The sequence below is a fragment of the Octodon degus genome, unplaced genomic scaffold, assembly GCF_000260255.1.
Source record: "Octodon degus isolate 3935 unplaced genomic scaffold, OctDeg1.0 scaffold00001, whole genome shotgun sequence".
Classification (NCBI taxonomy): Eukaryota; Metazoa; Chordata; class Mammalia; order Rodentia; family Octodontidae; genus Octodon; species Octodon degus.
The window spans coordinates 8,522,709-8,549,579 of NW_004524577.1; the positions used below are offsets into that span (position 1 = coordinate 8,522,709).

Here is a 26,871-nt window from a genome sequence, read left to right on the forward strand (position 1 = left end):
TTTTTTTTTTTTTTTTTTTTTTTGGGTTCCTCAAATGCCTTCAGGGCACTTTTGGCCAGCGGGAGAGGTATGAGGTTCAAACTCCAGCAACCTGAGGCTGACAGCTTTATGGAAGCAGCCACTTAAAGGCCTGAGCTAGGGCCAGGCCCCCAAATCTGGAAAACAGACAAGAGTACAAGTATTAGATTGACCAGGCACCATTTAGATATTACCTGGACATGTCAGTAAGGCAGTTGAAATGGGGAATTCTGGAGAGAAATCAAGGGCTAAGATAGTATAATGGGACACATTTGCGTGGAGTAGGTGTGTAAAGCTCCTAGGACTGGAAAGAGATTACAATGGAGCTAGTATATTGGGGACAAAGAAGAGCCCAGGTTGAAGTGCTGTGGTTTGGGGACCAGGTAAGGGAGGATGCATGTACCTGATGGGGGCCTCTGACTTTCAGATTCTCAAAGAGGCTCATTAAATATAAGTAATATAGTCATTAAGGATTGAAGAGGGGGTGGGGGGAGATAGCTCAGTAGAATAAGCGCTTGTCTGGCAAGTGCAAGTTCCTGAGTTCAATCCCTGGTTCCGCCAAAAAAGGATTGAAGGGTGAAGCTCAGTGGTAGAGAACCTTACAGCATGCAGGCCTGGGTTCAACACCAGCATTACAAACAACAAAAAAAACTATAATTGAACCATGGAACTCATATTCAGATGCCCGTAGTCAATAGATAAGAAGTTAAAAGTATAAAAGAGTAAGACAACTTGGCTAAGGCAGTAAAAGGGGTAAGTATTATGGCAGTAGCAGAGTTGTTGTCCCACTTGAGATACAACCAGAACATTACATACCCATGGGCTGTTTGGCTTGAGGACCCATTCCTTGATTTAACTGGAGATAGAGGAGATAATTGAATATCAAGGAGTTACTTGAGTAAGGTCAAGGAGCACTGTGGTCATATGAAGGGCCACCTAAGAACCAGCCTAAGAAATGTGGCTTGAGGTGACATCCTGCAGGTATTTGCCTCTGAGCCTGAGTTGATTGTAGGGTCAGATGGAGGTACTGACAGGGCCCATGCAAGGAAGTTCCTAAACCAAGTGGGCTTTCCAGTGGCTTCCTCATTAATGGCTCTCAACATCCCTTTGAGGTCCTGGCTGGCCACTTTTCAAAATCTCAGAACATAACTAGGTGTGATGATGCACCCCACTAATCCCAGCACTGGCTGAGCAAGGAGACTCATTGTGAGCTTAAAGCTAGCTCCTGGCCAGCTCAGTGTGGAGTATGAACTAGGTACTGAGACCTTGTCTCAAAAACACAACTCAGAATTCCACAAACTAAAGCCTAGAAACCTTATGTCTTTGACTAGTTATGTGGAGGTTAACTTGTGGCAAATTGAAGGCTAAATTAAGACTTAAAGTCTCATCTTTGGCCTCCTTCCCAATAGCTCCAGTAGCTGTTGAATTTCATTAAACAATCAGGGAAGTATCAGAGAACTATAGATGGTGGGAGACTGACTTCTTCTCTTTTCCTGTAAAAGGCTGATTTCTAGGAGTCAGCATGGGAGGGAATTGTTTAGGTTTAACTATGGGTAGTATTAGAAGATGGAGTCAAATCAGGCACCCTGCCTGCCTTCATATGAGCTCTGTGTTTCACCTCGTTTGGGTACCCAGGTTCCATGGGCCACCATGAGCCGACTGTGGGCCAGGTGAGCCCCTGTGGTGGTTGTCTTACCCAGATGGGTCTTCAGGGTTTGGCGTAGCAGGCATGAAGGTGCTAAGGCTCCACTGTATGTGAAAATGAGAGGACAGGAAGCCCTGACTTGAACTATTGTCTGGCTTTGGCAGAGGAGTGAGCTCTGTGGTCCGCCGTTGTGTTCATCGAGCCACTGGCGATGAGTTTGCAGTGAAGATCATGGAGGTGACAGCTGAGCGGCTGAGTCCTGAGCAGCTGGAGGAGGTGCGGGAAGCCACACGGCGAGAGACTCACATCCTTCGCCAGGTCGCCGGCCACCCCCACATCAGTGAGGCTGCATTCTCTGTTCCTGTTAGCTGATGATCCCACTGCTGCCTGGTCCCTGCCCACATCCCTCTCCTCCTTCCTCAGAGAGTGGCCAGTCTTTGGGTCCCTACTGCCTCCACTGGTTCTCCTTCCTTCCCAGTAATAGCCCACTGCTGCCTTGGGGTGGCAAAGCCATCACTTTCCATCTCTATCTCTGCCTTTCTGTCTCTTTCCCCAGTCACTCTCATCGATTCCTACGAGTCTTCTAGCTTCATGTTCCTGGTGTTTGACCTGTGAGTATCACCCTCCCTTATCTGAGAAGCCTTTCCTGCCTCCACATGTTGCCTCTGCCTTGTACCACAGTGGCTTGGAGACCACCCTGCTCGTGCCTTCCTGTGCTCCAGCCAGGGCCGTCTGTTGCCTCTGTTGCCCATAGCCATGACCTTCTCTTTATGTGCCATGGTTGAGTAATTGTGACCAAATAAAAGAGTCCTTGTGACCCCATTTCCCCGTGGTTATAAAGTGAATGGGGGAGAAGTTCTTTTAAGAGGAAACAGTTGGACAATGAATTGACCACTTATAAAATATGTCCTCATTTACCAGTCTTTTGTGCTGTCTCTGTCCTCTGGTTGTTTTTCTGAATCTTAATATCAGATGTTATATAATAATGCAGACCAACTGCAAAAGCATTTCATAAGAGAGTGATTTAAATATGAAAGAGTAAGAGACCCTTGAAAAAGAATCCATGAAGTTTTCAGGATATTTATATAAGTGGCCCGTGGTACTAAGGGGAGTGGTGAGTGTCTATGACACCCTCACACAGCTTTGCAGGACAATGACTGTTGGAGGACTGACACAGAGTTGTAATTACAACCTCAATTTTAAATATAGGACAAAGCAAGCAAGATTTCAAAATAAATCTGCTTCAACCTTTCCGCCAGTTAACTGGAATTTGGCCCAAGTTCTAAATAGCTTCACTTTAAGAGGAGTTAGGGTGAGGGAGATAGCTCAGTGCAAAAAGTGCTTGCCTGGCAAGCGCAAGGTCCTGAGTTCAATCCCTGGTGCCGAAAGGGGAAAAAAACAGTATAAAGTAACATATCTCTAAGTTCATTAATCACTTAATAATGTCTAATTTCACAAGCTTCTCATTAAGCAAAGAGGAGTTTGTTAGGCGTAGTAATTCTCAGATCACAAGGACCACTTGTAAATGATGTGACAAGCAGCCATTCCCTGTCAGTAAAAGAGCCCCATTGTGGCACGATGAAAACATGTCAAGCACCAGCTCCTGGAGACAACCTGCCCTGGCACCTAACAGACTCTTGGAGTGCTCTGTGGCCTGACCCTTTGGCTTGTCCCTAGAGGACTCTCACGGCTGGCCTCTTCTGTGATATTTTATGTGAGCCCTAGCTCATTTTCTCAGCCCCCAGTGGGGTGCATGTACTTCCTATGCCCCTGCTGTCCCGTAGGATGCGGAAGGGAGAGCTGTTTGACTATCTCACAGAGAAGGTGGCCCTCTCAGAGAAGGAAACCAGGTAACCGCAGAGCCTGCAGCCCCTGGGGTGAACAGGGAGTGGGAGGGCAGAAAGCAGCAGAGCAGGAGGGCTGGTGATATGGCTCAGTAGAATAAGCGCTTGCCTGGCAGGTGCAAGAGCCTGAGTTCAATCCCCAGTCCCGCCAAAAAAAAAAAAAAAAAAGCAGAGCAGGAGACTGCACCTCCCCTAGGTCCATCATGAGGTCTCTGCTGGAAGCAGTGAGCTTTCTTCATGCCAACAACATTGTACACCGAGACCTGAAGCCTGAGAATATTCTCCTAGATGACAATATGCAGATCCGACTCTCAGATTTTGGGTTCTCCTGCCACTTGGAACCTGGAGAGAAGCTTCGAGGTGAGGGAGCCCAATTACCTAAAAGGCTTGGGAGGGAAGGAGATCCAGGCCAGAAGTTGGTTGGCCGGGTGTCCATGCTGGTTCTTGGTATCCAGGAAGGGAAGTCAGTGGCCACTTGCCAAGTACCCTCAGATGCCAAGTCTTTTATGCAACTCAGAATGGTCTTCCTGAGCTGGGCAGTGGAGACATGAGAAAGCAGAAAGACTGAGCTGGCAAAGGGCCACACTGTGGAAACCAGGAGAAAGCAGCCCAGATCTAGTCTGAGGGGCCTTGTGTCTGGGCTTTGTCTCAGAAGGAAAGGAGTGAGGGTTCACCAGTGTGTTCAGGGGTCTGGATGAAATAGACCACAGTGTGCTGGAAGAAGCCTGGTGTGTCCAGACTCCTTGACGTAACTTCTTGACTTGGGCTCACCCAAGTATTAATCATTTGTCATGACAAGTTTTTGTTGTGTTCTTGGTCTTGTTATGTAGTTCAGGCTGACTTTGATCTCACTGAAGACCCCAGACTGGCCTCCAGTTGGGGCACTGGTCCTCCTACCCCAGCCTTCTGAGTGCGGGGATTACAGGTGTGCATCCCAACAGCTCGCAACAAGTATTTCTAGTGCAAAGGAGAGACATTAAATTCAACTGAGGATCACTGGCTTTTCTTTTGTTTTTCTTTCTTTTTTTGTCTTTTGCAGTACTGGGAATTAAACCCAGGGCCTTGCATGTGCTGGGCAAGTGCTTTACCAATGAACTACATCCCCAGCCCTCTCAGAAATTTTGAACTGCTATAACTGTGCCTCAATGGCTTTGCATTGGGTTTATTTTTTTACTAGTGTTGTTCTTGTTATTTTGCAGTACTGGAGATTGACCCCCAGGGCCTTTGCACCAAGGTACATCTCATTTTATTTTTTGAGATAGGGTTTCCCTAAGTTCCTCAGGCAGGGCTTGAACTTGCAATCCTCCTGCCTCAGTCTCCCAGAGTTCTGGGATAGCAGGTGTGTACCAGCACACCCAGCTTGCCCTGGATTTGTTAATAGGTAACTTACGGGAGATTGAACCATGAGGCAGGTACATAAAGCCTTTACATGGCTGATTTCTCTGAATCATTTCAACCCTTGGATGGATTGTATTTCTTTTTTTTTTTTTTTTAAAATAGATGGGCTTAAAGAGATAATTTGGCCAGGATTTGAACTTGGGCAGTCTGACTTGAGCTTACTGTGTAACTTGTGGACTTCTATGAGTGCTGTGCTTTAGTTTTAGTCCCCTTTAAGCAAAAACACTTTTTTTTGGGGGGGGGAAGGGGGGAGCTACTGATGATGGAACCCAAAGACTCAAACTGTATCTGTTACCAAACTGTATCTCCATACCTGTTTAAGGTTTGGTTTTTCTTTTTTTGGTACTGGAATTTGAATTCAGGACCTCACACTTGCCAGGCAGGCAGAGTGTCCACAGAGCTATGTCCCCAGCCCCCAATACATTTTTATTTTTTTAGTTCCTTTTTAAAGTTTGAATAATGTCTGCTAAGTTCCCCAGATTGGCCTTGAACTTGTGAGTCTCCTGCCTTCCTCTTTTGAGTACCTGAGGTTAATAGGCCTGTGCCACTGCACCTAGCTTCCTACATACATTTTTCTTGTTTCTGAAATTGTCTTTGGTCCTGCCTGTTTTACCTCTCCCTCATGTTGAGTAACTGCAGCTTCACTATAAGCCTCCAGATCAGGACAAGTCCCATTTTTGTATCTTCTCCTTTTATGACACACTTCTTACTCCATTTTTTGTTTTCCAGAACACAGTGTGTCTAGTAAGGGCATATCTAATTCTGTGTCTAATAGGGTGCTTGCTACATACAAAGCATTCCATTTTGTATATGAATGAATTTCCTAAAAAAAGTAACTTTCAATTTAGCCATATTATAATCTGAAAGTGTGCCATCTGGAAATTGCTAGAATCAAAAAACTGGTGGCTGAAGTGGTAGAATAAATTAGAAGTGTTGGCTGGATGAAGTCCAGTCATGGAAGGCTCTGGGCCTTAGAGTTCCAGACTTGATCTTGATGCCATGATAGGAAAACTGGAAAGTGTTTTGCACAAAGGATTTACCAGTGTGTGCTTTTAAGAAAGCTGTATTTCCACTTGTTCCCCTTGGGTTAAGTAGTGTGGTTCTACTAACCAGAATGGAAATTAGGTCCTGGCAGAAAAGAATACAGAGCTCGCTGTAGCTCGGTGGCACAGTGCCTGCCTGGCAAGCTTGAGGCCCTGAGTTCAACTATAAATATCCCCCTCAAAAACCCAAGAATACAAACACTTAATTTTTCCATTTACAAGCGCTTATTCTACTGAGCTATCTTCCTGGCCCCCTGTATGATGTATTTAAAAATGTGATAAGTTAAAAGTGGATGGGTGGGTGCTTTGGCTGGAGAGTTGGAGGAGGCAAAAGATACAGTTGGGAAGACCTTAAAGTCAACACCCAAGCCAGACTTTCTTAGCAGGCTACAGGAAGCTGTGGTGGCCATTTGAATTTTTAGCAGAGACACTAGTTCTGAGGCTAAGCAAAAAGCAGGCACAGGGACCAGGGAGATGGCTCAGTAGAATAAGCACTTCCTTGGCAAGCTCAGGGGCCCGAGTTCAATCCCTGGTTCTGCAAAAAAAAAAAAAAAACCAAAAAACAGGCACAAACAAAATAGGAACACTGATGGCTCAGGCAGCCCCCCAGAGATCTGCTTTTCAGGGCCCCAAAGGGGCTAATGGCATTCCCTCAGTTGCTGCCTCTCTTCCCAGAGTTGTGTGGAACTCCAGGGTATCTGGCACCAGAGATCCTGAAGTGTTCCATGGATGAAACCCACCCAGGCTATGGAAAGGAGGTTGACCTGTGAGTGTGGGTTCTCCCAGGCCCTTCTGTGCGCACAGCCCTTCACATCTGCCTATTAGTCAGGCTGTCTGACTCTGTTCTCTTTCCCAGCTGGGCCTGTGGGGTGATCCTATTCACACTCTTGGCTGGCTCACCCCCATTCTGGCACCGACGCCAGATCCTGATGTTACGCATGATCATGGAGGGCCGGTACCAGTTCAGTTCACCTGAGTGGGATGACCGTTCCGACACTGTCAAAGACCTGGTGAGCCGGGGCCATCAGAGGACAGTGGGGAAGGCCCGAGGCTTGCCCCTCATACTCTGGGGTTTCCCTAGATCTCAAGGCTGCTGCAGGTGGATCCTGAAGAACGCCTGACAGCAGAGCAGGCCCTGCAACATCCCTTCTTTGAGCGCTGTGAAGGTAGCCACCTCTGGAATCTGACACCCCAACAGCGGTTCCGGGTAAGCCTGCGAGTGTGGCAGGCTCTGCTCCTGTGCCTGTCCTAAGCCCTTTCCCCCATGCTGGGTGCTCTGCTGGATTCTTACTGCCCTCCCTTCCCAGGTGGCAGTGTGGACAGTGCTGGCTGCTGGCCGGGTGGCCCTGAGTACCCACCGTGTGCGGCCACTGACCAAGAGTGCGCTGCTCAGGGACCCCTACGCGCTGCGGCCCGTGCGGCGCCTCATAGACAACTGTGCCTTCCGGCTCTATGGGCACTGGGTGAAGAAGGGCGAGCAGCAGAACCGAGCAGCCCTCTTCCAGCACCGGCCCCCTGGACCTTTTCCTCTCACCGGCACTGAAGAGGACGGGGACTCTGCTAGTATTGCTGAGGATGAGGCTGCGCGGGTGCTGGGGTAGACCCTCAGCCCTGAGGCAGTTCAGAAAACAGGACTTCTCCAGAGGTTTGGACCATTCCAGCTCCGCTGGGCCTTCACCTTAGGCCCTCTGCCTGGCCCTCCTGGTCATGCTGCTATCCTAGAGACCAACTCTGTACGCCTCCCCTTGCTCACCAAAGCTTAGAGATGAGAGGTGGGGTGGAAGAGAGCTGCTCCAGATGCCGTACCCAGCCTCGTGTGCTCCCTCTGCTGTACCCAAAATAAAATCTGTTCCACACCAGGGGTAGTAAGTACCTGTGTCTGCCGATTACCTTTGGCCCAAATGATACTGAGGGTGTGGGTGGGAGTGGCACATGCCAGCTCTGCCTTTATTGGGGCAATTGCTGGGCATCACTTTGTCTTGTTCTTGCCTTTGCCAGGAGGCCCCTGGGCAGGCCGCTCTAGTGCACTCAACTTGTTGCTGAGCCTTTCCTCACTGGCCTTGAGCTGATCTTCCACCAACTGCTGGAGCTGCCCGAGCTCCTTATTCACTTGGGTCTTGATGTAGGTTCGGAGGACACAGGTGTGGCCTGCAGAGGCAGGGAAGGGGCAGGTCAGGAGAAATGCCATCCGGGTGCTGTCCCGAAATGGTGGACTGTGTCCAGGATACGCGCCCTGGAGGCTACACAGGGCAGTACTGCTTTAGCTTAGGAGTCGGCCTGCCCGAGAGACACAGCTGGGCCCAGAGCACTGACACTTCTCCTGGGTTCATTTCAGACTCCAGCTTGGTGACTGTGTGACAGGATGTTTAACTTTTCCATGCCTCAGTTTCTTTGTATGAAGTGGGTAAATAATATCTAGTACATAGGATTAAGGGAGGGTTCAATTAATATGCATGAAATGCTTCAGACAGAGCATCCTGTACATATGGCTAAATCTGTGCTGGCTGTTGTCATTCACTGTCCAAGCACGTTGGAACTACCTCTTCTGCCCCCACCCAGCCCCCAGTAGATCTGCTCTTCTTGGTTTTGTTTTTGAGACAGGGTCTTGCTATAGACTTCAGGGTGGTCTTGAACTCAACTGTGTAGCTCAGGCTGGTCTTGACCTTGTGACAGTCTTGCCTCAACCACCCAAGAACGGAGAATCACACCACCATACCCAACTGGTGTGCTCCTATCTGTCATCTTGGAATTCTGCATAAGGAATCATTTGGGAAGAAGACACAAACTAAAAGTCTTTAGGATGCTGAGGCAAGAGGATCACCAAGTCTGAGGCCATCCGGGGCTACAAAGTGAGTTCAAGGCTAGCCTGAACTGCACAGTGAAACCCTGCATCAAAAAGGTAAAAAGTCTGAAGTCCTGACACGCTCCAAACCTCCATTTATAGCTGCTCGGAGCCCCGGAGCACCTGAACCCCTCCAGGTGCTCACTTGGCTTTTGCTCTGGCTGCACCACTGCTTCTGGTTCTTCCTCTAGTTGGGTGGCTGTCTGCTCCTCTGCTTCCTGGCCTTCTTTCTCTACAAGCCAGAAACGAGAAGAGGCCTAAGCCCCAGCCCTGATCCAGCCCTAGCTCCCTGCTCTCCCCTACCCGTCCTACCCTCTGGCCAGGGCATGGGTGGCTGTAGCCCTATGTAAGTCAAAGACAGATCCAGCTGCACCTGGGTAGAGAAGAAGAGGGAGGCTGAGAGGAAGGCGCCTGCACCGAGGTGTGACCTTTTGTATCCCACGGCACAGTACCTGCGGTGTGAACACATATTTGTAGAGTTTGAAGTGTCGGAAGTAGGTGTTGACTACATAGTCAGCCAGGGCCAGCAGCTGTTCTTCCTTAAAGAGGTCAATGCTGAAGGGGGGACGCTGTAAGGACTGTGAGTCAGCGCTGATGGCTTCCAGCAGCCCTGGCCCGTCCTGTAAGAGCCCAGCTGTCTAGGAGTGGGGAGAGCCCGCTGCAGCTTTCAGAGGAAAGTGAGGTTGATGGGCAGGAAGCAGGGTTAGACCTTGTCTAGAGGAGGGTGAGAAACCCACTCCAGGGTACTGACCCTGACTCCGTGGCAAAAAAGAGCAGTGATAAAGTGGCGGTAGCATTCTTCCACATTGCCCAGGGGGGTTGCTGGTAGAGAGAGAGGAGCAGGAGTGAGTCCCTCCCTGCTACCTATCCCTTCACCTCACTCCTAGGGCCTGTGAGACAGAAGTGGGCAGATCTGTGTTTAATCTTTAATCCTCAATTGCCTGTTTAATTCACTTAACTGAACTCTTCAACTACATACCATTCTAGGCACTAAAGAAGACAGATACGATCCTGTCCTGAGGGAGCTTATATGCTAGAAGAGGATATAATAGAAGAAATGCGTAATTTCAGCTCTTAAACATTCTGAAGAAAATCAGTTTGGGAAAAAAAAAAAAAAAACACACTCAGGGGCCAGGGAGATGGCTCAGTGGAATAAGCGCTTCCCTGGCAAGTGCAAGGGCCTGAGTTCAATCCCTGGTTCCCCCACTCCCCTCCCCCCCAAAAAAAAAAACAGGCAAGGGCCGGCCAGATAGCTCAGTGGACTAAAGCGCCTGCTTAGGCACAGTGCAGCAGCTGGGGTTCAATCCCCAGTGTGCCAAGCCAGCCCTACCCCTGGGGAGCACTGAGACAGCCATTGAGACAGCACCGTGGTACATGTAAATCCCCGTACTTAGGAGGCTGAAAACAGGAGGATCACTATGAGTCCGATCTATGTAGTAAGACCCTGTAGACCCTATCCTAAAATACATTTAAAAAAAACACAAACACACGCAGAAGGAATGCAGAAGCTACATTATCGTACACTGCATCTACTATCATCAAACAACCCCATAATATTAGTGCCATGTCCTTAATGTATTGATGAAGAGGATTTCCAAAGTGATGACAACTATCCCTCACTACATCTAGTAATGAGAGAAAAGATTTGGTGGGGTGCTGCCCATGCTTCTGCTACACAGTCACTGGTCTAGCCTGACCCCATACCTGGGGCTCCACCTTCCTGGTAGCTGCCCTGCTCTCACCAATACAGGCCTTGTGAAGATCCTGGAGCAAGGCACAAGCTGCGGATGTCTGTTCCAGGGAGAAGCCCTGCTGTTGGCAGAAGATGAGGGCATGGGAGAAGAGGTCCAGGATGATGGCATCCCGCAAGCTTTGCTCAGGCCAGCCAATTCCCAACAGCTCAGCCAGTACCCTTGGGAGAGATCAGAAGGAGCCAGCGATGAGTGAGAGCCTCCTTTCATCACCTTACACTCACCACGTGTTTGGAGCCAGCCATTTCTCACGCCTTCCCTCCCTAGGAGTCCCCCTCCCCCATCAGTCCCATACTCCCTCATCTCCTCAACGCTGGTAGTCTTCTCTAGCCGGTGCATGGTATGGATGTCCAGGTATTTCCTGTAGGAGAAGGGGAGACGGGGTATTTATGGCTGCCTGGACCAGGAATCAGGAGCACTGGGTTTGAGCCTTGGCTGTCACTAACTTGCTGTGTAACCTCTGGCAAGCCACTTAGCTCTGTGGACCTCACTTTTTCCATCTGTAAGTGACGTATGCAGCGTAAACTCATGACACCCCATTTATAAAGCCCACAGTTAGGAAAACAAGTTTTTGTCTTTGCTCTGCTGATCCTTTGGTGCATGGTTTTCGAGAGTCCCACTATGGGCTTCAGTGCCTGTATTCGTTCAGCGCTCCATAGCAGCCATGACATTTCATTTTCGTTCATATCTTCAGTCCCTGGCTCTTCCTGCTGTCTCTTTGGACTCGGCAGCCTGGAAAGCTAGTTTCTAGCCACCTTGAATAAACTCCATTTCTGAGTCTCAGTCACATCTGTGAAAGGGGGGATGCCCTGGCTATTGGACAGGACTGTTGAGCACAGACTAAAGGAATAATGCAAGTGTGACTTTCCTAAGGCGCTACACACTCACCACATGCAGATCCGGGGCTGGGGTAGTGGCGGCTGTGAAGAGAAAGCAGAGTGGGTAAGGAAGAGCCGTGCTGTGCCTGGCCCCAGTCCTTGGTCCGTCGTGTATCTCCTCGGGGGCCTGGGCGTTGAGAACACTCCACAATTGGCGTCGTTTCTAGGACTATATGGAGCAATGCCCCTGCAGGCCGAAGTACTACTTATTAACATTAAAGGCCACACACGCCTTGTCTCTGCCTTGTGGCCAGGGAGCCCGGGAAGGAAAGGTCAGGAAGGGTGGGTGGTGCCCTGCCAGGAAAATCTTACAAAATTCCAGAGGGGACAGCGCTGTCTAGTTCTCACCGGAAACAAGTTAACTGCAGGATCTTCATCTGCTTCTCCCGGGGCCGAAGCCGTTGTGTCGGTCCGCACACCTATTCTCGTCTGCATGGCCGATCCCACCAATGAACCAAGATACTTCTCCAGTTTCCCTTGTGGTTCAGAGAGCTGTTCATGCTTGGAGTGTACCTTGACTCCCAGGGATTGGCTCGATTTTGGGCTGATCATCTCTTCTTTTTCTTACCACAAACACTCACACCTGGATTCTGGGATAACTTCTCCGGTAGCGATTCCCAAGACCTGGCCCCGGAGCGACCCTCCAGCCAATGGGCGCCCAGCGAGGCTGGGCTCAGCCAATCCATGGGGGGGCGTCTCCCACCGTCTCCATGGTGACCGTTGCTAAGAGGGCGTTTGCAAAGGAGAAAGGTGCAGAGTTCAAGTACATATTTCAGTCAGCGATGAGCGAATGCACCTGCGTAGTGAATCGCAACTCCTCACCTAGGTGCCCTCTTCCAAGTTACTGTTGGCGGGCTGGCATTGGTCTCGGCGCTGGCCAAGTACAAGTCCGCTGTTAGTTACCACGGGAGCCATCTACTGGCCAATCACCGAGTGCAAGAGGAGGTGTTCAGGAAGTAGCCAAACGATCAGAGAGGCGGGGCCAAGCGCCGCCAATAAGTGCAGGAAACCAAGAAGTCCCGCCACATCCGGCGCAGCCGCTGACGCCTGCGCCCCGTGCAGAGGAGGCCGGTGACGTCCGGTGGAATCCAAGATGGCGGCGCTGGGTTGACCCTAGTCTCGGCGCGGGCCTCGGGGCTGGTAAGGTTGGGATCCAGTGGGTGGATGCCGGAGAGAGGCTCGCGGCTGTGGCGCGCTGGCCGCTTTTACGTCGCTGTTGTGTCTTCCGCAGATACCGGAAGTGCTGCTTCCCTCCCTGAAGCCCCTTGGGGGATCCTGCGCCGCTCCGCGCTGCCCGCAGCTATGTCTGGGCCGGGCAACAAACGCGCCGCCGGCGACGGGGGCTCCGGGCCCCCCGAGAAGAAGCTGAACCGCGAGGAGAAGACCACAACCACTCTCATCGAGCCCATTCGTCTTGGAGGCATTTCTTCCACGGTTCGTGGTTTTTTGCCCTAGTCCTGAGAGCTTGGCTGGACTCCTGTCTCCGGTCTCTGCCCAAATGGCCCAGAATCTTACTGCCGGTTTCCAGGCTTAGCAAAGTGCACTTTACACCACGTTCTAGTGAAGGAACCGAGAACAGGACGTCTGCCTTCCCTATACCGATAGGCGGGATATGTCAGACTTAGGGACAGGAGCCAGGTATGGTGGTGAATGCCTACAGGAGGATCGTTGCGAATTTGAGGCCAGCCTGGGCTAGGTATGTAGTGAGCTCACGGCCAGCTGAACTAAATTAATACTTGTCTCAAAGAAAACAAACCAAATAAAAGGGGCCGAGACAGAAGCTATAGTAAATTGAGCCCTTTGATAACCAAGATGCTTTTTCTGTGGCGTTTGAGCCTTTTTAAAATTGTGTTGGGGGGGCCTGGCCCTAGCTCAGGCCTTTAAGTGGCTGCTTCCACAAAGCTGTCAGCCTCAGGTTGCTGGAGTTCGAACCTCACAACTATCCCGCTGGCCAAAAGTGCCCTGAAGGCATTCGAGGAATAAAATTGTGTTGGCAGGTAGTTTGGGAGTACTTTTCTCCTCTTCATGTTTATTTTCTACTCTATTGTAATTTCTAAGACTTTTTTTTTTTTTTTTTTTTTATGGAACTGGGGATTGAACTCAGGCCCTTGTGCTTGCCAGGGAAGTGCTTATTCCACTGAGCCATCTCCCCAGCCCCCTCCAAGACCTTCTTAACACACATACTTTTTTTTCCTCTGGGTACTAACTAGTCACCAAACTCAGGACTCAGGCTTGCCAGGCAGGCAGTATATTACTGAGCTAAATCCCTGGTCCCATACATACGTGACCTCTGTTTTTCTTGGCAGGAGGAGATGGACTTGAAGGTACTGCAGTTCAAGAACAAGAAACTGGCAGAGCGATTGGAACAGCGACAAGCCTGTGAAGATGAACTCCGAGAACGCATTGAAAAGTTGGAGAAACGGCAGGCCACAGATGACGCTACTCTCCTCATTGTCAATCGCTACTGGGCCCAGGTTGATGCCCTCTGCTTTCAGAGACCTGACCTTGATTCACTTGCCAGTTCTCAGATTGCCCTGTTGGGGAAGGAGAATTATGCTGCAGAGCGCTGAGGAATTCATAATATTGTTGGTGCTTTTCCCCTTCAGCTGGATGAAACTGTGGAAGCCCTCCTCCGATGCCATGAGAGCCAGCGGGACGTCTCTGCAGGGACAGAGGCACCTGGGACACAGGAGGGGCCACCTCGTGATGCGATCCCTCTCATGGAACCAGGGACATCAGAGCTGAGGGGTAGGGCCAGAGGCTGGGGAATTTGAGTTCCAGGAAAGGTCCTGGGGAAGAAGGGACTTTTGATTTGGTGCTCCTGAAATCCTTATCCCACCCACTACTCCTGAAAAATTGATTGAATGTGTGGGCAGAAAAGGTAGTAGGAGAGAAAAGGTCTTAGAATCTAATTTGATTCACAATTGTACTCCTATTGCTACCCTTTTAGTTAAAAAGTATTGTTAGCTGAGCATGGTGGTGCACGCTTGTAATTCCAGCGCTGTGGGAGGGTAAGACAGGCAGTTTCAAGGCCAGCATTGGCAGCTTAGCAAGGTTCTGACTTAAAATACAAAACAAAAAAAGACCAGTGTGTAGCTCAGTACAGAAGCCCAGGGTTCAATGTCCAGTAACTCCAAAGAGAAACAAAATTCTAAATATTAACTTAACATTTTTCTAGACATGAAGAAATCAAAGGCAAGCAGAAACGAATATTTTTGCCAGGAGGGAGGAAATTATCGTAAACCATAAGTAAAAAGTGTTAGGGCCCCTGGCGGGAAATGAATGAGTACATATATTTTGTGGGTTGTGGTTGAACTGGGAAGGTCGAGGAAGCTTCCTTGAAGAAATGATTCGGTCGCCTTGAGGAAATGACTTTACCTCTCTAAACGTCAGTTGTCTCCCTGTCAAGAGGAGAATGTTAGTGTGTGACAGATTGTTGTAAGAGTCACGGAGAACTGAAGCGCTCCCTCTGGAACTCAGTTCAGATTGGCAGGCGTGCTGTTGCTTTCATAAAGATCTGTCCCTTCCCCCCAGAACCCATACCCATGCAGCTGCGACCCCCTCTCAGTGAGCCCGCCTTGGCTTTTGTGGTGGCCCTGGGTGCCAGCAGCAGTGAAGAAGTGGAGCTGCAGCTACAGGGCCGGATGGAATTCTCCAAGGCAGCCGTGTCCCGCTTGGTGGAGGCCTCAGACTGCCTGCAGCGCCGGGTAGAGGAACTCTGTCAGCGAGTATACAGCCGAGGTCAGTTCTTCGTACCTCTACTCTTGATGTGTGTGGCCCTGTGTCTTCAACACTGCCTCATCATGCTAATGCCCTGAGCCTGGATATTCCCCAAGAAATAAGCCTGTTCTTGGGAGAATAGGTACCTATAGATGGAGAAGTCCAGCTTGGATTCCTGGGTAGAACTCTAGAGAGCCGAGTGGAAGAGTAGTTGATGCTGGTAGAGTCATCATCTTCACTTGGCTGGACACAGCTCTAGAGCACTTTGCATTTTTGGTGGTGGGGTCCTGGGGATTGAACTCAAGACCTTGCACTTCCACGCAGGCACTGTTTTTTTGTTTGTTTGTTTGTTTTGTTTTGTTTTTTTTGAGACAGGGTCTTGCTGTATAGCTCAGACTCCCTGAACTCTCTGTAGCCCAGGCTGACCTCGAACTTGCTGCAGTCCTCCTGCCTCATCCTCCTGAGTGCTGGGTTTACAGGTATGCACTACCATGCCCAGCCTCTGGAGCACTTCTGCAAACTTTTTTTTAAAGACCGGTCTCACTCTGTAGTCCAGGCTGTCCTTGAACTCACTGTGTAGTCCAGGCTAGCCTCAAATTCTGGCCTCAGCCTCTCAAGGGTTATGCAGACTTTAGTAGCATTTTTTTTTCCCTTAGTAGCAGTTGTTGATCCACAAGGCTTTGCATGCTGACAAGGTTCTCTCATCTGTAGTTCTGCCTCCCTAGTCTGGCCTTTTGGGACAGAAATTCATTGTCTCTAAACTGATTTCCCAGTGGCAAGGCATATAGCTCAGCGGATTAAAGCACCTTCAAGCAGGCCCAGGAGCCGGGCATTCGATCCCTAGGGCCTGCCTTGCTGGCCCCAGCCCTGGGGTGTGCTGAGACAGCAATTGAGACTGGGTGTGGTGGTGCATGCCTCTAATCCCAGCTATTGGGAGGCTGTAAACAGGAGAATCACTATGAGTCCAATTTAGTAGTAAGACCCTGAATACGGCCGGGGAGATGGCTCAGTGGAATAAGCGCTTCCCTGGCAAACGCGAGGGCCTGAGTTCAATCCCCGGTTCTGAAAAAACAACCAAAAACGTTCTTTAAAAAAAAAAAAAGACCCTGAATACCCTGTAGACCCTTCCCTAGAATATAGAAAAAAACCCAAAATAAACTTATTTCCTCCTTTATATAGTAGAAATAAAAACTTATTTTCCTTGGGCATGGTGGAGCACACCTGTAATCCCAGCACTCAGGATGCTGATGCGGGAGGATTGCCACAAGTTCAAAGCTGGTCTGGACTACATAGGAGTTCAAGGCCAGCCTGGACTATATAATCACAAGACTCTGTCTCAAAAAAAACAAAAACAAAACTTCTTATTTTGCTGTGACACGTTGTCAAGACAGCTCAATCGCACACTGCACACGCAGCAAACTCCAGAGAGGTGGTCTGTCGCCCTACTCCCAGGGTCTGCCTCTTATTGGGGCCTTCCCTTCCCAGGGGATGGAGAGCCTCCCAGCGAGGTGGCTCGGGCCCGTACCCGAGAGCTGGGCCGGGAGAACCGGCGACTGCAGGACTTGGCCACACAGCTGCAGGAGAAGCATCACCGGATCTCACTGGAGGTGGGAGTCGGGCTTTTGGGGGTGGAATTAGAACCAGGACAGGGTTTGATCCTTGGGTCACCAAGGGTCTCAGAAAGCTGATCTTTCCTTCCATTGTCCCCAGTACTCTGAGCTCCAGGATAAAGTGACATCCGCCGAAACCAAGGTGCTGGAGATGGAGACAACAGTGGAAGACTTGCAGTGGGACATTGAGAAGCTGCGCAAACGAGAGCAAAAGCTCAATAAGCACCTGGCAGAGGCCCTGGAGCAGGTATGGCTGGATGCTGAGGCAGGTGGGGCTGGCGCTGGGACCCTGGGCCTGGGTTCGTGTGCCTCACGTTCATCGGCTGTCCCTTTTCTGCAGCTCAACTCTGGGTACTATGTATCTGGGAGCTCCTCGGGCTTCCAGGGCGGCCAGATAACGCTCAGCATGCAGAAGGTGAGCAGCTGTCCCTCCTCCCAGCCCCTCCCATACATAACTTTTTCTCTGTCCTGTCCTTGATACTCCCCTGGAATTCCCGAGAATGAAGGACAGGTGGGGACCTCCGAGCTGCTCCCCTGTCATTTGCGGAGCCTTTTTTCATCTGCTTGTATTCTTATTTAGCTAAGAAATCCTGAGGACTAAGTGCTAGGCAGATAGGAGAGGACTGATAGGTTAAAACCAGACCTTCCATAAAGTGTAGGAACCCTTTGGGACAACTGGTATGAAAGAAAATAGAACATCAGCTAGTTATAAGTAACTGACAGAGAGAAAGAGAGAGAGATAGACGGGAGCTAGAGTCCTGGTATCCTGAGGCACCCTGAGCTGCCTTTTCCCTGTACCTGAGCTTGTTATTTAGATTTTCAGCAACATCCCCTGACCCCTTGGCAGCGAAGAACCTTCCCTTCCAGTGTCCAGTACTCTCATGCAGCGTAGAATTTTGTCCCACCGTGTGGGAGCCTTGAAGAAAGTCTAGATGGGGCTGCGGAGTCCGTGGTGCTCTGCACAGTGAGCCTGGGTGGATGGTGGGGTGGGGTGCGCTGCCCATCCTGGTCCCGCCTACCACCACCCCTCCCACTCCTCAGTTTGAGATGTTGAATGCAGAGTTGGAGGAAAACCAGGAATTGGCCAATAGCCGCATGGCAGAGCTGGAGAAGCTGCAGGCTGAACTTCAGGGTGCTGTGAGGACCAATGAACGCCTCAAGGTAGGTCATGGTGGGGAGCGAGAGGGCCTCAGTGTGCCCGATGGTGGCGGGTCCCCAAATCCTCTGACTCCTGGGGTTCCTTGCCCCAGGTGGCCCTGCGAAGCCTGCCCGAGGAGGTGGTGCGTGAGACTGGAGAGTACCGTACGCTGCAGGCCCAGTTCTCACTGCTTTACAATGAGTCCCTGCAAGTGAAGACCCAACTGGATGAGGCCCGGGGCTTGCTGCTGGCCACCAAGAACTCCCACCTGAGACACATTGAGCACATGGAGGTGCGGCCCTGGGGTGGCGATGAGGCAGGCCTTCAGCGCCGAGATGGTGCTGGGCTCTGGAGGCCCGTGTAGCTGCCGTAGGCCCTCGAGAGCAGACGCATCCTGAGGCCTGCCGGGGGCCGAGGGACTGTGTGCTTTCACCCTTGAATCCGCAGAGCGATGAGCTGGGGCTGCAGAAGAAGCTGCGCACAGAGGTCATCCAGCTGGAGGACACGCTGGCCCAGGTGCGCAAGGAGTACGAGATGCTGCGCATCGAGTTCGAGCAGAACCTGGCGGCCAACGAGCAGGCAGGTCTGTGGCGAGCGCGTCGAGGTGGGGCTGAGCCTGGGTGCCGGGCCTGCCAGCGCGGCTGCGCGGCCAATACAGGAAGTCGAGTCTCTTCCCTTCGCAGAGCCTCATCTCATTAAGAGCAGGGGCTGCGCTGGGTCACAGCCAGAGCAAGGGCTGTCCTGAGAGCCTTCTGGTGTCTTCCTCTGGAGTGTGTTTGTTTTACCCAGATTTATTGAGTATTACCTGTGACCCTGGCCTGTCCAGGGGTTGCAGTTATGCCTGTACAAAACATGAAGAATCCTAGCTGTACTCTTAACAGTGTTCCAGTAAAGAAAAACTAAAACGTTTTTATGTGCATAGTGGTAGATACTAAGAAAAGGGAAATATAAAAGAAAGGAAGTAGCTGGACAGAAGGTGTTGTAGCTTAGGATGAGAGACTAGACAGAAGTCATTGAGCTGACATTTAACAATCTTAAAAGACGGGCCAGCAGTATAGCTCAGCAGGCTAAGCGCTTGCTTAGGTAAGCGCAGGGGCCAGGGTTCAATTTTTTTTTTTTTTTTGCCTCACTGCCCCCACCCTCGGATGCACTGAGCCAGTGATGGAGTCCGGGCGTGGTGGCGCACGCCTGTAATCCCAGCTCTTGGGAGGCTGTAAACAGGTGGATCACTACAAGCCCGATATAGTAGTGAGACCCTAAACACCCTGTGGGCCTTTCCCTAAAATACAAAAAAAAAAAAAAAAAAAACTACCTTAAGCAGAAACAATATAAGTAGACACTGGCAAATTACTTTTTGGTGAGTCTGAGCCTGTATTACTTGCTTAAGTGAGGTCACTGTGAAGGCCTCGGTGTTCCCTTCCTGCCCAGGGTTGGGGCTCACACAGGGACTAGTCTGACATTCACCTTCCCCAACGTTTTTAGGACCTATTAACCGTGAGATGCGCCACCTGATTAGCAGTCTCCAGAATCACAACCACCAGCTGAAAGGGGATGCCCAGCGATACAAGCGCAAGCTTCGAGAAGTGCAGGCTGAGATTGGCAAGGTGAGACCAGGCTTGCGCAGGAGGAAGAGCCTTGGGTCGACTCCAGGAAGACTGTCTTGCCTCATTCTGACTCCTCTGTCTTTGCAGCTCCGGGCCCAGGCCAGTGGTTCTGTCCACTCTGCCCCCAGCCTGGGCCACCCGGAGGACTCCGGCCTCGGTGCCCCAGCTCCAGGCAAAGAGGAGAGTGGCCCAGGCCCTGTTGTTACTCCTGACAGCAGAAAGGAGATTGCTTTAGTGCCTGGTGCCACCACTGCCACCTCCTCAGTGAAGAAGGAGGAGCCGGTCCCCTCTGAGGAGGACACCCAATCCCTAACCCCTGGGGCCCAGGGCCCCTCCTCTCGGGGCCGAGAACCTGAGCCCAGGCCCAAGAGAGAACTTCGGGAGCGGGAAGGGCCTGGCCTGGGAGCCCTGCCTGTAGCCTCAGCTCTCTCACGGGCTGATCGAGAGAAGGTCAAGGTGGAGGAAGTCAAGAGGAAGGAGTCAGAACTGCTCAAGGGTCTCCGAGCAGAGCTCAAGTGAGGCCCCAGTGCTGTCTTCTCCTTCCCTGGCCCGTGGCCTGCAGCTATATGTGCTGAGCCTCCCATGCTTTCCTCAGGAAGGCCCAGGAAAGCCAGAAGGAGATGAAGCTGCTGCTGGATATGTACAAGTCGGCCCCTAAGGAGCAGCGGGACAAGGTGCAGCTCATGGCAGCCGAACGCAAGGCCAAGGCTGAGGTGAGGGCAGGTAGGGCTCGGGGCTATGCAGAGGCGGTACTTGGGCTTTTCACCAAAGCTGAGCCCTAGTTCAGCAGGAGGGAGTGACCGGGCTCCCTCGTGTGGCCCTAGGTTGATGAGCTGCGGAGCCGCATCCGGGAACTGGAGGAGAGGGATAGAAGGGAGAGCAAGAAGATCGCAGATGAGGATGCCCTTCGGCGCATTCGGCAGGCGGAGGAGCAGATTGAACACTTACAACGCAAGTTGGGTGCCACAAAGCAGGTGTGACCCCCTTGTGGCCCCTTGCTTCTGGAAGCTGGGACTCCCATAGCCCTCTGTTGGCTTCCTCTAGCGGATGACACCATGATGGCTTGGGTGTGTGCTGTGGTACTTGCCATCGTCCTGTGGTTCCTCCATGGCCTGGCACTTCTCTAATCCCTTCCCACCCAATGCAGGAAGAAGAGGCTCTGCTGTCCGAGATGGACGTGACGGGCCAGGCCTTTGAGGACATGCAGGAACAGAATGGGCGGCTTCTGCAGCAGCTGCGGGAAAAGGATGATGCCAACTTTAAGCTGATGTCAGAGCGGATCAAGGCCAACCAGATTCACAAGCTGCTTCGGGAGGAGAAAGACGAGCTGGGCGAGCAGGTTCTTGGTCTCAAATCCCAGGTAAGACACCCCAGAAAAGGGCTTGCAGGGTGGTACTGGGTAGGCAGGGCTCGCCACACTGAGCTCCCCTCCCATGCCCTAAGGTGGATGCCCAGCTGCTGACCGTGCAGAAGTTGGAGGAGAAGGAGCGGGCCCTGCAGGGCAGCCTTGGGGGAGTGGAGAAGGAGCTGACCCTGCGCAGCCAGGCCCTGGAGCTTAATAAGAGGAAGGTGAGTAGGGCTGGGCCTGTAGGGAGAGGGACTGCGTGCCTCGGCTCATGCCCTCCCGATTCCACTTGGAGCGCCTGATGCAGAGGCAGCGGCAGAGCCGGGCTTATCACAGACAAGGTCAGCCTGTAAGCGCCAGAGCTTCCCTGTGCCCAGCATGCGTGCACCCATTGCAGTCTCACAGAAATCCTACCAGGGTGGCTTTTGTTGTCATCTGTTTTGTTGAGACAGGGTCTCACTATATGGGCCATGCGGGCCTTGAACTCAGTCTGCCTTCCTTAGCCGCCTGAGTGCTGGGCTTGCCACTGCACCCAGTTCTTGTCCTCTTCACGAGGCATGGTGAGGCCAGTTGGGAAGCGTGAAGCTGGGATCTGAGTCAGAGTTTTGCCTCTAGGGCCCACATCCTGACTCATAAGAAATTTCTAGGGCCATGGAGATAGCTCAGTGTTCTAAGTGTCTGTCTAGACAAGCACAAGGGCCCAGGTTCGATCCCAGGTGCCCATGCTGTGCTGACCCCACCATGGGCACACCAAGCTGGCCACCCAGATGGGGCATGGTGACACGTGCCTGTAATCCCATCACTGGGGAGACTGAAACAGGAGGATCACTATGAGTCAGAGCTGCATAGTGAGACCCTGTACCAAATACATTTAAATAATAATTGTCATACTAATTCCCATCAGGCTGTTATCTTTCTAGTTAATTTATTTCCTTAAACGTTTTCTGCTTTTTATGGTACTTGGGATTGGACCTGTCTTTCCACTGAGCCGTTTTTAAATTTTGAAACGGGGGGGGCCAGGGAGATGGCTCAGTAGAATACGCACTTCCCTGGCAAGCGCAAGGGCCTGAGTTCAATCCCCGGTTCTGCAAAAAAAAAAAAAAAAAAAAAAATTTGAAACGGGATCCTGCTCAAAGTTGTTAACTCAGAGTTGCGGTCCTACCTCAGCTTTCCAAAATAGAGGAATTACAGGCGTGCACCACCATACCTGGAAGCAGCATTTTTTAAATGTGTTGACTACAGACAGGTGGTGGAAGTGAGAGGATCGCTGCCTTCTAGTCAAGGCCAGAGCTTCTAGCTTTTTTTTCCTAGTTGTCAAGCAGTTGAACTTGGGACCTGGCACTTGCCTGGCAGGTGCTGGGCCGCTAAGCCATGTCCCCGGCCTGGAGCTTCTGGTGTTGATATGTAGATAGCAAGCCAGTAATGCAGCAAGTCAAATAATGCTGGCCCAGATCATAGGAGGGGGGCTCCTTGGGAGGTGACATTGAGCCAGGTCCTGAGGGTACTGCATGTTTGGAACCTTGAGAGCAGAGGCAGGAGGGGGCCTGGGACAGGGTCAGAGAGCAGAGAGGAGGAACAGTGTCGGGTGAGGGGAAGGACGAGGTGCCGCTAAGGGCCTGCAGGCAGCGCTGGCTCCAGTGCACGTCGGCAGCAGTGTGTCAGCATCAGCGGTCTGCAGCTCCCCAGTCTCAAGTGCACGGCTCCCCTCCGTCCTGGTCCCCTTCCCCCAGGCAGTGGAAGCGGCCCAGCTGGCTGAGGACCTCAAGGTGCAGCTGGAGCATGTGCAGACGCGTCTGCGAGAGATCCAGCCCTGCCTGGCAGAGAGCCGGGCTGCTCGTGAGAAAGAGAGTTTCAACCTCAAAAGGGCCCAGGTGCGTGCCTGAGGGAGGGTGGGCTGAGCTGGGGCTGCCGTTGTGGCCAGGCTTACGCTGGCCTCTCTGCTGCCCCAGGAGGACATCTCACGGCTGCGGCGCAAGCTGGAGAAGCAGAGGAAGGTGGAGGTTTATGCAGATGCTGATGAAATTCTCCAGGAGGAGATCAAGGAATACAAGGTGGGGCCCCTGGGCTGAGCCATGTGCCTGTGAACCCAGGAATCACACTGAGGGCTTGGGGAGAGGTATAGTGGCTAGTCTCAGGACCCTGGACATAAGGTAGGAGAACCTGAGAAGTCAGGCATCTGGTCAGTCACAGTGCCCCACTGGTTGTGGTGGGAGGGTTCAGACCTAAAAGTGCCAGGCAGCCAGGGTGGGCCAACCAAGTAATTGTCCCACCCCCATGATGAGTAATGAAGAGGCGAGGGGGACAACTGACTCAGGCCCTTAGATGCCTGCACATCAGCAGGTTTTCCAGAGGAATTGTCACCTGATGCCTGCCTGAGGAGGAGTGGAGTCCACCAGGGAGAAGGGATGAGGGGGTATAAGCGGAAGGGAAAGGCGCTTGTGGAGGCCTTGAGTTGGGAAAGGTATGCTAGGCTGGCAGCTGGTGGTCGTGGCTGAGGAGAAAGGGGAGGTTGGGTGGTGGCAGAGAAAAGATGGGAGTCACTAAAGGCTGCGGGTTCTTTCCCCAAGAGGTGCTGTTAGGGAGAGAACCCCAGGGTCCTGCTCCCTGACAGGAGCACCACCGGGCTCCCTGACAGGGTTTTGAACAAGGGAATGATGGGTTTGCTGTTGGATTTGGGGTAAAGGGGATAATGGCTAGAGGCAGGGATGTGGTCTGCTGCAGTCACCGAGGCAGAACTGATACTCAGCTGAAGGAACTGAGACGGTGGGTGGGCTCAGGAGACATCTAAGAGGCAGAGATGCTTGGATTCGGAGATGGGCTGAATGCATAGTGAGGGCAAATGATAGAGGCCAAGATGCAGGTTCCGGGTTTGGAAAACACTAGTGACAGGTCCTTGGTGGTCTGGAAGACTGGAGGAGCAGATTGTGGAGGGGTGTTCAAGGGTGCTGAGAACAGGGTGCCTCTGGGAGCTCTTGGGAGACTGGGGAGGCACTTGAGGCAAAGGGCTGGGCTGGGATTGATTCCAGAGTGGGTCAGAGGAGTGCTGGGCAGTGGCAAATCAATTCTTGCCTTGGGTGGAAGGCAAGAGCGTCCTGGTGGAAGATGGCAAGTCTCAGGCTGAAGATCCACAGGGTCACACTAGGCCTGGGTCCCATCCTGGGTAGGAATAGCACGCTTGTAGGGTACTACCGTGCCTTACTGGGGCCAGCAGGTGCAGGTAAAGACAATGGAGCTTGGATTGGGATTTTGCCAGAGAAAGCAAGTGTGGGGCAGGGGTGAAGCCCAGTGCTGAAGATGGTGGGCTGACCTGTCCTTGAGGGACTGCTGCTTTTGGGTTTTGAGGCCTCGGCCTCTCGGGCCTGTTTCTCGTTTTCACTCTAGAGTGCTTGCTTTCACCCCCCACGGGTATGGTGAGTACTGGGTGCATCTGCTGTGTGCCAAGCTTAGCCTCAGTCACCACCTGCGGTCAGCTTAGGGTCTGGGCATTGTCAGAACTGTTCCAAAGCTGATGCCTTTGCCTGGTCCAGGCGCGGTTGACCTGCCCCTGCTGTAACACCCGCAAGAAGGATGCAGTCCTTACCAAGTGCTTCCACGTTTTCTGCTTCGAGTGCGTGCGGGGCCGCTATGAGGCCCGCCAGAGGAAGTGCCCCAAGTGCAACGCAGCCTTTGGTGCCCATGACTTCCACCGAATCTACATCAGCTGAACTTGAAACTCAGGGGACTTTGGAACACCTGCGGACAGTGGGGGCTGTGCCCCTCGTCCCTCCCCATCCTAGGTGCAGTGGTTCCATTCCAGGCCCTGTGGGCCTAGCCCCTGCCCATCCAGTTGGTTTGGGGGCCCTGGTGCATGCTATGCGAGTGGAACCAGGCTCAACTCCCATCCTTTCCTGAAGGTCACCTGCAGCCCAGAGGCCACTCCTGTGGGGCCCAGAGTGCTTCTAGAGCTTGCAGCCTGGCTCTAAGCCTGCTTTTACCCACAGACCCATCCTGGGCCCAAGGGGAAAATTCCCCAACTGTATCCTTCCACCCAAGAGGAGCTTCACCACCTGACGACACACTTGCTTGAGACTAGGCCCTGGCCCTTTGGAGACTTTCTTTAGCCACAACCCCTCACCTCTACCCTGGCCCAACCGGGGCAGGGCTCCCACCCTTCCTGAGGCATTCCCTGGACAGTAGGCTGGCACTTACACTAGGGCCTGAAAGAACGGCCCCTTCTGGAAGTACTCCCTGCTTCCTCTGGGAAGCTTTGCAATCGCTGAGGTCACTGCTCTATTGGAGTGCTGAATCAAGTCCACCACTTCGTATTCTGACCTCCCAATCTGTTTGCCAAGCGCACAGACCCCAACCCATGCATCCCACAGCCCCACTGGGTCCCTAGTCCTAACCCTATTTTCAGCCTGGTGGCCTTAACTGCAGTGGAGGTGAAACTGCCCTGATGTGACAGACTAGTCCCAGCTGCTGGGCCAACTTCGGATCATTCCAGGTAGAAAGACTGCCCACCGCCTAGTGACAGCCTGAAACATGATGCTTCCTGTGCTCCCTGCCCAGGCCTACTTGGTGGGCTGTTAAGTCAGCACCAGGGAGGCCCCGGAGGTGGGGCTGCCGGCAGGTGCAGGGATCTACTCGGACCCTCAGCCTCTGCTCTAGAGATGCTCTGTATAGGCTGTCCACTGTTAACGAATAAACGTGCAACCCGTGGCCCACAGCCCGAGTAGCCAGACAACGTGCTCCAAATGCAGTCGCAGGTGTAGCTGCTCTTCCTACCCAGCCCTCTCCGTGCTTGGTGTGGACCTGGGAGGAGGCCTGGGTTCATATGAGCAACATCCCGCCTACCCCGCTAAGCGATGCTTAAGCCCAGCGGTGGCGCGGCGTCCTCTCAGGGAGGAGGAAGGACACCTGCACATACTGAATGCCCTGCCGCACCACCTGACCTCAAGTACTACCCGCCCTCCACCTGTGCTGGCCACACCCTCAACAGTCATTGGCTGTTGCAGTGCGAGCTGCAACCTGGGAAATGTAGTCAGCTCGCGCGGCGCTCTGTTGGGTTCGGAGAGCTAGCTGCGGAGCTGTGCCGACGAAAAGCAGACTGGTCCCCTGAGGTTTCACAGCCCTTACCCTACGACGCACAGATTTGGGACACCACAGACAGTTGACTTCCTTCATTAACACCTGCTCGCACCTCACTTCAGCGTGCTAGAGGACCCGCGGGCGGAGCCATCGCTGAGCTGGAGCTGGAGCCCGGGTCGGTGCTGGCCGGGGTCGAGGCTAAGGTAGTGGCCGCTGGCATGTTGGTCGTGCCTTCACGTGTCCCCGCCACCATCTCAGTGGTTACGGGTCTGTGGAGACTGGCAGCCTTGTCCACTTTCGGACCCCATCGAGCTCCCGGTGTTTCAGCGGGGTCGCCACTGCTGCACCATGTTGGGCTGGAGACGGAGGCACGGGCTGCGGTGGCCTCAGGAGCGACGCTGCTGGTGACAGGCACGCTCGCAGAGCCACGTGCTGTAGTGGGGGAAGACATCAGGCCACGAAGGAGTTGTGCACGGATAGCGCCACGGTGCCAAGGATGCAAGAAAAGCAGGATTACGTCACAGAGGGACAGCCATCCACACCCATGACGGTGACCCGTGTCCGACTGGAGCTCTGTGCCCACGCGGGCTCAGCCTTATGCTTTCCCAGGAGTCACCTGGACTGGGCTGCTGAAGTAAATGCGAGTAACCGGACTGGTCTTCCTTGGTGTCTTCCCTAAAGGCCAGTCTCCATTTCAGAGGGTGGGGCTAGAAACTCCTCTTTGGTGCTTTTTTTTTTTTCTTTTTTTGGTGGAACTGGGGATTGAACTCAGACCTTTGCGCTTGCCAGGGAAGCGCTTATTCCGCTGAGCCATCTCCTCGGTCTCCTAGGTCCTCATTCTTGATAATAAAGTGGGCCTCGAGCCACTTTCTCAACTTCAAGCTCAAGTGAACGGGGCAGGGGTCCCAGAGTTTCAGTGCAGGAAGCAAACATTGATTCGGTGGCACAAAGAACTCTCAATGAACCCT

The 26,871-nt window shown here is 52.4% G+C and overlaps 3 protein-coding genes across 6 annotated transcripts in view; 2 read left to right on the plus strand and 1 right to left on the minus strand.

The window, feature by feature from the left end:
• The window catches only part of Phkg2 (phosphorylase kinase catalytic subunit gamma 2), a 10,542-nt gene extending 2,735 nt beyond the window's left edge, over nt 1–7,807 (plus strand). For both annotated transcript variants that reach the window (XM_023723193.1, XM_004622973.2), the window contains exons 3-10: nt 1,828–2,003; nt 2,220–2,274; nt 3,448–3,513; nt 3,704–3,867; nt 6,624–6,714; nt 6,805–6,958; nt 7,030–7,155; nt 7,256–7,807. In XM_023723193.1, coding sequence (XP_023578961.1) covers nt 1,828–2,003; nt 2,220–2,274; nt 3,448–3,513; nt 3,704–3,867; nt 6,624–6,714; nt 6,805–6,958; nt 7,030–7,155; nt 7,256–7,549 — 1,126 coding nt within the window. In that variant the 3' untranslated portion in view covers nt 7,550–7,807. The remainder of the gene's footprint in view (nt 1–1,827; nt 2,004–2,219; nt 2,275–3,447; nt 3,514–3,703; nt 3,868–6,623; nt 6,715–6,804; nt 6,959–7,029; nt 7,156–7,255) is intronic.
• A 71-nt stretch (nt 7,808–7,878) lies between these two features.
• On the minus strand, nt 7,879–12,359 carry Ccdc189 (coiled-coil domain containing 189). 3 transcript variants are annotated; one of them, XM_004622975.2, is made up of 9 exons: nt 11,768–12,357; nt 11,430–11,461; nt 10,837–10,902; nt 10,533–10,702; nt 9,542–9,612; nt 9,243–9,359; nt 9,103–9,163; nt 8,936–9,022; nt 7,879–8,096 (listed from the first exon to the last, which is right to left on the minus strand). In XM_004622975.2, exons 1-9 carry the CDS (start codon nt 11,969–11,971, stop codon nt 7,918–7,920), a joined length of 987 nt encoding a protein of 328 aa, XP_004623032.1. In that variant the 5' UTR covers nt 11,972–12,357; the 3' UTR covers nt 7,879–7,917. The 3 variants fall into 3 exon arrangements, with proteins under 3 accessions (XP_004623032.1, XP_023579035.1, XP_023579128.1); XM_023723267.1 differs by lacking the exon at nt 9,542–9,612 and having other exon boundaries at nt 10,533–10,902; nt 11,768–12,142; nt 12,242–12,359; XM_023723360.1 differs by lacking the exons at nt 9,243–9,359; nt 9,542–9,612 and having other exon boundaries at nt 10,533–10,902; nt 11,768–12,359.
• A 100-nt stretch (nt 12,360–12,459) lies between these two features.
• Nucleotides 12,460–25,147, plus strand: Rnf40 (ring finger protein 40). The gene is made up of 20 exons (XM_004622976.2): nt 12,460–12,559; nt 12,651–12,853; nt 13,726–13,893; nt 14,026–14,167; nt 14,954–15,160; nt 16,625–16,746; nt 16,850–16,996; nt 17,090–17,164; nt 17,791–17,910; nt 18,000–18,179; nt 18,335–18,470; nt 19,370–19,491; nt 19,579–20,006; nt 20,087–20,204; nt 20,316–20,465; nt 20,639–20,851; nt 20,935–21,060; nt 22,567–22,707; nt 22,786–22,887; nt 24,364–25,147. The coding sequence occupies exons 2-20, from the start codon at nt 12,722–12,724 to the stop codon at nt 24,538–24,540; spliced, it is 3,006 nt and encodes a 1,001-aa protein (XP_004623033.1). The 5' UTR covers nt 12,460–12,559; nt 12,651–12,721; the 3' UTR covers nt 24,541–25,147.
• The last annotated feature ends 1,724 nt before the right edge of the window (nt 25,148–26,871 follow it).

Bases quoted from the DNA above. Each gene is read 5' to 3' on its own strand.
- Ccdc189 (XM_023723267.1), bottom strand. From the start codon at position 11,971: ATGATCAGCCCAAAATCGAGCCAATCCCTGGGAGTCAAGGTACACTCC. The intron at 11,462-11,767 runs GTGAGAACTAGA...TTCTCTTCACAG, and splicing joins CTGCAGTTAACTTGTTTCCG to CCGCCACTACCCCAGCCCCG. The intron at 10,903-11,429 runs GTGAGTGTGTAG...CTTCTCCTACAG, and splicing joins CAGCCCCGGATCTGCATGTG to GAAATACCTGGACATCCATA.
- Rnf40 (XM_004622976.2), top strand. From the start codon at position 12,722: ATGTCTGGGCCGGGCAACAAACGCGCCGCCGGCGACGGGGGCTCCGGG. The intron at 14,168-14,953 runs GTAGGGCCAGAG...CCTTCCCCCCAG, and splicing joins AGGGACATCAGAGCTGAGGG to AACCCATACCCATGCAGCTG. The intron at 20,466-20,638 runs GTGTGACCCCCT...CACCCAATGCAG, and splicing joins AGTTGGGTGCCACAAAGCAG to GAAGAAGAGGCTCTGCTGTC.